General features: G+C 51.8%; 1 protein-coding gene across 1 annotated transcript in view; it reads right to left on the reverse strand.

The window, feature by feature from the left end:
• Nucleotides 1-9,248, reverse strand: part of LOC108801086 (myosin-1B-like) — a 34,931-nt gene that overhangs the window by 23,078 nt on the left and 2,605 nt on the right. Inside the window, exons 2-11 of the mRNA XM_018573033.1 lie at nucleotides 8,145-8,396; nucleotides 7,903-8,046; nucleotides 6,461-6,617; nucleotides 6,150-6,177; nucleotides 5,728-5,839; nucleotides 4,098-4,190; nucleotides 3,444-3,507; nucleotides 2,666-2,764; nucleotides 1,097-1,200; nucleotides 241-379 (exon numbers count right to left, since the gene is read on the reverse strand). Coding sequence (XP_018428535.1) covers nucleotides 241-379; nucleotides 1,097-1,200; nucleotides 2,666-2,764; nucleotides 3,444-3,507; nucleotides 4,098-4,190; nucleotides 5,728-5,839; nucleotides 6,150-6,177; nucleotides 6,461-6,617; nucleotides 7,903-8,046; nucleotides 8,145-8,348 — 1,144 coding nt within the window. The 5' untranslated portion in view covers nucleotides 8,349-8,396. The remainder of the gene's footprint in view (nucleotides 1-240; nucleotides 380-1,096; nucleotides 1,201-2,665; nucleotides 2,765-3,443; nucleotides 3,508-4,097; nucleotides 4,191-5,727; nucleotides 5,840-6,149; nucleotides 6,178-6,460; nucleotides 6,618-7,902; nucleotides 8,047-8,144; nucleotides 8,397-9,248) is intronic.

A 9,248-nucleotide genomic window follows, 5' to 3' on the forward strand; every position in this document is an offset into this window, starting at 1 on the left:
GGCCCCCGTCTCCCCCACTGCGTTAGGGCCCCCACCTCCTCTCCTCAGTCAGGGCCCCCAACTCCTCTCCTCAGTCAGGGCTCCCAACTCCTCTCCTCAGTCAGGGCCCCCACGTCCTCTCCTCGGTCAGGGCCCCCACCTCCTCTCCTCAGTCAGGGCCCCCACCTCCTCTCCTCAGTCAGGGCCCCCACCTCCTCTCCTCAGTCAGGGCCCCCAATGTTTCTTCTCACATCTCCTCACCCTCTGTGCAATCGGGCTCAGCCTGCTCCTCTCTTTGCTTCTGCTTGAACCTCATGTTTCCATAGTGCATGACGGCGCCGGTCAGCTTGTAGATGCAAACCTTCTCGTCTTGGGTGAAGCCCAGGATGTCGATGGCGCTCTGTGGATCAGAACAAGAGAGTTACATGCTAGACACACGCAAGAGGACAACCAACTCCACCCAAACCCAACAATACAACAGGTAAGGAACATGTGTCGCTCTATGGCTGTGAATTGCATTAGGAGGGTGACCCCGTGTTCACAGACACTTTGTCCTCACCCCATCTCTTGCCCGGTCTTTGGATCATCACCTCAATGACACCACCTAAATATCTCACTCCTATTCACTTCCAGGGTAGCCACACCCACTGCCAGCCTGATTTCGTAAGGCATGTGACAGCTCATTCCTCATGGAATTCACAGAAAATAAAGTGTTCTCCTGAGTTATGAAGAAACATAGAAATGATCTAACGGCTATTTTATATCGGTCACAATAAACCTGCATCTGAAAGACTGATACAGTGCAATACAAGTGTGACGGGTGAATTGCTGTTTCTAGGAGACGGTCAGTATGTACTAAGCTGAGATTAGGTTTGTGCCGAAAGCTGACCAGCCAGCACATTATTGTCGGGGGTGCCTGTGCTGGAGATTACAACTCACTCCCTCCGATGAGCGTCGTCAGCCTCTACGCCAGACATTCAGATGAAATAAAATGAACTGAATTGCGATGAAGGGGAACTATGATCACCATGAAGTATTATTAATGGTCTTTCATGGTGACCTTGGTGTAAATAACCAGGGGGCAACTCTCGTACGTCAAAGATCTTCCTGGACTTACATCAGTGGCCATCAACTCATCGGCATCGTCAATGCTGGCCACGGTGATCTCCCCCATGCTGACGAACGGAAAGTCATAAGGGTTGGTGGTGATCAGCAGCATTTCTGGAGGACAAGAAATACAGATATCATTGTTGTCGTTTGCTACAAATAAACTGAGACGGGGGAACCATAGAGAGTAGAAACACCCCAAAATCATAATGTCCCACCATGGAGATCTGAGAAGAACAATCTGGAGTCAGTGTGATGACCGGAGTCCCGGACTGGAGAGCTTTATATATGGAAGAGATTTACTGATCACACCGAGTTCAGAACAATTTATAATGACAACTTTGTAGAAATATTGTCAAGATGATCTTCAAATGTCATCACACGGACGGCTCCTCCACCAACACATGGATCTATATTCTAACAGGCCCATGTGATCACCGTCCAGCGAGGACATGTGACCAATGGCTCTGTTGATGGAGAATGGTGGATTTGTGACAAGGCTTGGCTTATAAACAAAGTCATGTGATCACCGCCCAGTGAAGACATGTGACCAATGGCTCTGTTGATGGAGAACACTGTATTCAAGGCATGGCTTGCAGGATAAACAAAGTCATGTGATCACCGTCCAGTGAGGACATGTGACCAATGGCTCTGTTGATGGAGAACACCGTATTCAAGGCATGGTGTGTAGGATAAACAAAGTCATGTGATCACCGTCCAGTGAGGACATGTGACCAATGGATCTGTTGATGGAGAACACCGTATTCAAGACATGGCTTGCAGGATAAACAAAGTCATGTGATCACCGTCCAGCGAGGACATGTGACCAATGGTTCTTTTGATGGAGAATGGTGGATTTGTGACAAGGCTTGGATTATAAACAAAGTCATGTGATCACCGTCCAGCGAGGACATGTGACCAATGGTTCTTTTGATGGAGAATGGTGGATTTGTGACAAGGCTTGGCTTATAAACAAAGTCATGTGATCACCGTCCAGTGAAGACATGTGACCAATGGATCTGTTGATGGAGAACACCGTATTCAAGGCATGGTGTCCAGGATAACAAAGTCATGTGATCACCGTCCAGTGAGGACATGTGACCAATGGCTCTGTTGATGGAGAACACCGTACTCAAGGCATGGTGTGCAGGATAAACAAAGTCATGTGACGGCTTTTTTTTAAAAACAAAGTTCTGTCACTGGCAATGTAGAGGAACTACAAAACGTACTTTACTTATCACAGTACAAACTGGAAAAATATTGATACATAAAGAGTACATGAAATCCAAATATGACTTTTTGTCCATCGGTATGAAGGATGAGGAGTTGGGGTTCCTCAATATCTAACATCGTACACCCAGCTAATGAGGGAACATTTGTTGACAAGACAACAGACCCCAGGACGGGTGAGAGAAGCTTATGTGACCCTCAGGGGACATTTAAAGGCCACCAAGAACTGTTTGCCGGGTTGCGGGTTCAGACGAGTGACCCGGAACCATCTGGTTGTCTCCCTGATATCATTCTCCAACCCTAAACACCTTGAAATTGCGACGGCGGCCACCATATTGCTGCTCCTTACCGATCAGCTCCGGCTTCTTGTTGGAACAAATCTGGTAGAAGATGTGGTAGCTCCTCTCCGCCTTCAGTTGGAAGGTGACTCTGGATTTCTCCAGCAGGTCTGAAGAAAACAAACATTTCACCGACATCCATCAAGTCCGAGTTTTGGGGAGATAAAAGATACATTTTAAGGCTGAACTCTCATTTTTAGTTTGGATGCAGAAGGGACGAGTTCCTGTTTCTATCTGTCTGCGAGCCCATTGGGGAGAATGTTTCCTCACTTCCTGTGCCGGTGACCCCTGTATAAGAATCGGTGAGCAATGGTCACTGGGACAGGAAGTCACTAACCCATCTTCATTGTGCTTCCACTGTGCTTTAGTTCCTATTGGAGAGGTCTGTGGAGGGTCCTCGGAATGCGTCCCTTCCAGTAATGGGAAGATTGTGGCGCTCGGTGTAACGTGTGAATAGAAAGCCTCCAGTTGGTTGAAGAACAACGGTCACTATATTAGTGTATGGTATAAAACATGGCCAACGCGTTTCAGGGGGATTACGGTCTCAGCAGACACTCCAGAACACCATTGTATCCAGACGAAAACTGCAAAACGCACCAAACTGACCACCGACAGACCCAACACTACCAGGGCCCTGAAGAGGGAGGAGCCGCAATCCCCCCAAACGCCTCGGCCACGTCATACAACTGACCATTGTTCTTCAATGGACTGGAGTTCCCTGGACTCTAATAATAATGGATAATAGGTCCCGTCATTGGTCCCCGGGGGTTGTCACCATGGCCGCCTTACATGTCTCGATGTCGGCGGAGGCCAGCTTTCCATTGGTGGCGAAGTGGATCCTGATGAATTTCCCCTACAAGATAAAGAAACGTCAATTCAGATCCGGCTGAGACTTCAAATAGATACAAAGTGACAGAAGCGGAAGAGTTGGTGCTGAGGGGCCCCCAGACCCTCCCGGGATCCTCCACCTGCCCCATGAGGTGGCCCCCAGACCCTCCCGGGATCCTCCACCTGCCCCATGTGGTGGCCCCCAGACCCTCCCGGGATCCTCCACCTGCCCCATGTGGTGGCCCCCAGACCCTCCCGGGATCCTCCACCTGCCCCATGTGGTGGCCCCCAGACCCTCCCGGGATCCTCCACCTGCCCCATGTGGTGGCCCCCAGACCCTCCCGGGATCCTCCACCTGCCCCATGTGGTGGCCCCCAGACCCTCCCGGGATCCTCCACCTGCCCCATGTGGTGGCCCCCAGACCCTCCCGGGATCCTCCACCTGCCCCATGTGGTGGCCCCCAGACCCTCCCGGGATCCTCCACCTGCCCCATGAGGTGCCCCCCCCCTGCTGGTGGCAGGGTGTGTGGTGCTCTCAGCAGGGTAGGGGGGTCAGTCCCCATACGGCCTCTCTAGTCCGGGGGGAGGGGGGGGGTTCAGCCTTCTTGGAACTCACAAAGCGGGAAGAGTTGTCGTTCCTGACGGTCTTGGCGTTCCCGAAGGCCTCCAGCAGCGGGTTGGCCTGAATGATCTGATCCTCCAGAGTCCCCTGCAGGAGAATATCGGGTGAGAGAGATTCACAGAAATACGGAGCTTCCTGCCGACCGATATCTGACGTATCGAGGAGCGCGGTCCGTACATTATACCGCACTGTGTGATCGGCCGGTACATCATACCGCACTGTGTGATCGGCCGGGACATCATACCGTACTGTGTGATCGGCCGGGACATCATACCGTACTGTGTGATCGGCCGGGACATCATACCGTACTGTGTGATCGGCCGGGACATCATACCGTACTGTGTGATCGGCCGGGACATCATACCGTACTGTGTGATCGGCCGGGACATCATACCGTACTGTGTGATCGGCCGGGACATCATACCGTACTGTGTGATCGGCCGGGACATCATACCGTACTGTGTGATCGGCCGGGACATCATACCGTACTGTGTGATCGGCCGGGACATCATACCGTACTGTGTGATCGGCCGGGACATCATACCGTACTGTGTGATCGGCCGGGACATCATACCGTACTGTGTGATCGGCCGGGACATCATACCGTACTGTGTGATCGGCCGGGACATCATACCGTACTGTGTGATCGGCCGGGACATCATACCGTACTGTGTGATCGGCCGGGACATCATACCGTACTGTGTGATCGGCCGGGACATCATACCGTACTGTGTGATCGGCCGGGACATCATACCGTACTGTGTGATCGGCCGGGACATCATACCGTACTGTGTGATCGGCCGGGACATCATACCGTACTGTGTGATCGGCCGGGACATCATACCGTACTGTGTGATCGGCCGGGACATCATACCGTACTGTGTGATCGGCCGGGACATCATACCGTACTGTGTGATCGGCCGGGACATCATACCGTACTGTGTGATCGGCCGGGACATCATACCGTACTGTGTGATCGGCCGGGACATCATACCGTACTGTGTGATCGGCCGGGACATCATACCGTACTGTGTGATCGGCCGGGACATCATACCGTACTGTGTGATCGGCCGGGACATCATACCGTACTGTGTGATCGGCCGGGACATCATACCGTACTGTGTGATCGGCCGGGACATCATACCGTACTGTGTGATCGGCCGGGACATCATACCGTACTGTGTGATCGGCCGGGACATCATACCGTACTGTGTGATCGGCCGGGACATCATACCGTACTGTGTGATCGGCCGGGACATCATACCGTACTGTGTGATCGGCCGGGACATCATACCGTACTGTGTGATCGGCCGGGACATCATACCGTACTGTGTGATCGGCCGGGACATCATACCGTACTGTGTGATCGGCCGGGACATCATACCGTACTGTGTGATCGGCCGGGACATCATACCGTACTGTGTGATCGGCCGGGACATCATACCGTACTGTGTGATCGGCCGGGACATCATACCGTACTGTGTGATCGGCCGGGACATCATACCGTACTGTGTGATCGGCCGGGACATCATACCGTACTGTGTGATCGGCCGGGACATCATACCGTACTGTGTGATCGGCCGGTACATCATACCGTACTGTGTGATCGGCCGGTACATCATACCTTGCTCTTTGATGTTGCCTCTTCCTTCTTTTTGTCACCAGCAGCGGCAATTGTTGCGAAATACTGGATGACACGTTTGGTGTTCACAGTCTTCCCGGCACCGGATTCTCCGCTGGCAGAGGAAGAATAATATGTTGTCACCGGGCCGGTCAGTAGACAGAACTCAATGTACATCCTTCAGAGGTTCTGACATACAGGTGACAGGTCCTCTTGAAAGCCCATTTCACCACCCACCAGTACTGTGCTCCCCTGCCACTACCAGGGGCTTCCAGGGGGGAGGAGCATGTGACCTTCTACCCTCCCTGTGCTCAGTCCTCAGCAGCCAATCAGCGGGCCTGAACACCGTCACATGGGGCGGGGAGGAGGGGACAGGGATTGGACCCGGTTTAGTAAGAAGTGATGGAGGAGGAAGCGGTACATACGTGATGAGGATGGACTGGTTCTCGCGGTCTGCAGAGACAGAAAAACAGAGAATACAATGTGTCAGCTTTATATTCCTCCAATCAAAGCCCCGCCCACGAGGATCACACATGGAACTGGGAGGCTGAGTCTGAGATTTATAAACAGACATTCACCAAACATTCACTGCAGGTGCATCTTCCCTGCCCGTGTCATTTAAATGAGGTAGTTGATTCACTAGCGGTGAATGTTTGGTGATCAATGTGCCCGCCCCCCCCATGTGAGTACTTATTATTTATACTTTGTGTGTCCTGTACGTCGTGTTGTCACTCACCAGTCAGCATGGCCTGATAGCCGTTGTCAGAGATGGAGAAGATGTGGGGCGGAGCCTCCTGACGCTTCTTCCCTCTGTATCCAGCGACCACCTCGGGGTTGTACACGGGGAGCCACTTGTAGGGGTTGACGGTGACACAGAAGAGTCCGGAGTAGGTCTGGAAAGGTGACACAACCCATTGAGAGGGGAGACAGTGACACGGCGGCTCACAAAGCTCGCGCACCCAGAAAAGTGAGACCAATGAGATTTCACAGTGATGGTCACATGACTAAATGAGAGTGCCTTATCCTTGTGAATTTATTGTGTCCTCCCCTCCCCCCAAATCCCCCCCTCTCTCTTAGTTTCTGTATTTATATTGTCTCCCCTTGCGGTCTCGGCATGTTTTCTGCGCCCTCCTGTGTTTGGATTTCCCTTTTTGTCTTTTAGCTCCAATTCTCTCTTCAGTTCCGGAAATCTCTGCTAAATATTCTCCGTTTATCGGGTTTAGTTATATTGTGCAAACAGACTGAAATCTGTGTGTTCATGACCAACGCATTTCTACGCATTCACCCAATCAGAGATCGGCTTTCACTGAGCTCCTCTAATATCCTAAAGACAGATTACAATGCTGAAGACATCGCCAGACAACCAGCAGTGGAAAATCTCTGACCCCAGACAACCAGCAGTGGAAAATCTCTGACCCCAGACAACCAGCAGTGGAAAATCTCTGACCCCAGACAACCAGCAGTGGAAAATCTCTGACCCCAGACAACCAGTAGTGGAAAATCTCTGACCCCAGACAACCAGCATTGGGAAATCTCTGATCCCGGACAACCAGTAGTGGAAAATCTCTGACCCCAGACTACCAGTAGTGGAAAATCTCTGACCCCAGACTACCAGCAGTGGAAAATCTCTGATCCCGGACAACCAGCAGTGGAAAATCTCTGACCCCATACAACCAGCAGTGGAAAATCTATGACCCCAGACAACCAGTAGTGGAAAATCTCTGACCCCAGACAACCAGCATTGGGAAATCTCTGATGCCGGACAACCAGTAGTGGAAAATCTCTGACCCCAGACTACCAGCAGTGGAAAATCTCTGACCCCAGACTACCAGCATTGGGAAATCTCTGACCCCAGACAACCATCATTGGGAAATCTCTGACCCCAGACTACCAGCAGTGGAAAATCTCTGACCCCAGACAACCAGCAGTGGAAAATCTCTCTCACACGGAGATGAGTGCTATAAATGCTACAGACAACCATTCAAGATGGCGGCTCCCTGAGTGGACTGTGGAGTAAATTTCATTTGAGTATTGCTCAGTGGAAACCCGATGCGCGAACTGCTGCGTGGCTTTGTGCTCTTTTCTGGGTGACAGATTGACTTGAATGGACTTTCAACGTTGATTAAAGGATAACCCCACAGCCTGCAGTCCCTCCTCCCACAATGCATTGCTCCTTACGTAGATCATCCAGGCTGCGTAACGCTCTTTGAGGTTATACAGGACAGCGGGCTCGTTCAGGTGGGTCATCATGGCCATGTCTTCAATCTTGTCGTACTTCGGGGGGTTCATGGGGAAAATCTGGTCGTCCTTCACTGTCAGGGTCTGAAGGGAAATACGGGAATTAAAGGGGCCACGCCATAAATATCCAACAAGCAGCTGATTGGCTGTGGTGGAAGTCCCCGCCCCCTCGGGGCACTCACCTGCCCGCCCTCAGTCTTCACAGTCGCCTTCCCGCCCTCCTTGCCGCCCAGCACGCCCTTCACATAGGCCTCCTTGACGTCCACCACGAAGACCGAGGTCTTGGCATCGAACGGTTTGTTCTGCGACTCAATGCGCTCCTTCTCCGTCTTCCTGAGGTACGGCGCAGCCACCCCGTAAACCGCCATCTCCGCGTCCGAACTCATGGCTTCAGATTATGTGGGGGGGAGGGGCTTGTGCAGAACCGGATTTCTCTATCTAAAGAAAGAAAAGAGAAGTCAGCGCGGCGACATTTCCGATCACATGGGCATCTCTGTCCAATTTGATTGCTCTGTAATGTAAACAATTGTCGGGTTTTAAATAAAATCCTATTTTCGCCTTTTTTTCCCTCCTTTGTTACATGTTAGAGCTGCTGATCTCCTGCAGCCACTTTGCAGCCACTTCCTGTCTATATGATCCCCCAGTGATGGCTGCATGGAATTTCTCAGGGCGGGTTTCCTGATGGTGACAACAGTGGACTGTGTCTGTGTAATGTGTGATGAAATGGCCGCTTGTAGTCTCCATCAGAAGTTTGTGTGAAAGGGTGAGAACGCAGGAGCAGAATTGGGAGTCAGGGACAGGTCAGGTTGTCACCCTATAACAGGAAGTGCCTGGACAAGGACAGAGCGTTGTCACCCTATAACAGGAAGTGCCTGGACAAGGACAGCGCCCAGCATCATCTAGCATCCTGACTGACCTTGGCCCGCCCCTTTCATTCATTGGGTTCATTCAATCCTGGAGGCTCAGCATCACATGTCGGCGTTACCTAGGGCGGCCTGTATACCTATGATCACCTCTATGCTCACCTCTATGCTCACCTCTATGCTCACCTATGCTCACCTCTATGCTCACCTATGCTCACCTCTATGCTCACCTCTATGTTCACCTCTATGCTCACCTCTATGCTCACCTATGCTCACCTCTATGATCACCTCTATGATCACCTCTATGCTCACCTCTATGCTCACCTATGATCACCTCTATGCTCACCTATGCTCACCTCTATGATCACCTCTATGCTCACCTCTATGCTCACCTCTATGCTCACCTCTATGCTCACCTCTATG

Source organism: Nanorana parkeri, unplaced genomic scaffold (assembly GCF_000935625.1).
Source record: "Nanorana parkeri isolate BGI_ZX_2015 unplaced genomic scaffold, ASM93562v1 scaffold2213, whole genome shotgun sequence".
Classification (NCBI taxonomy): Eukaryota; Metazoa; Chordata; class Amphibia; order Anura; family Dicroglossidae; genus Nanorana; species Nanorana parkeri.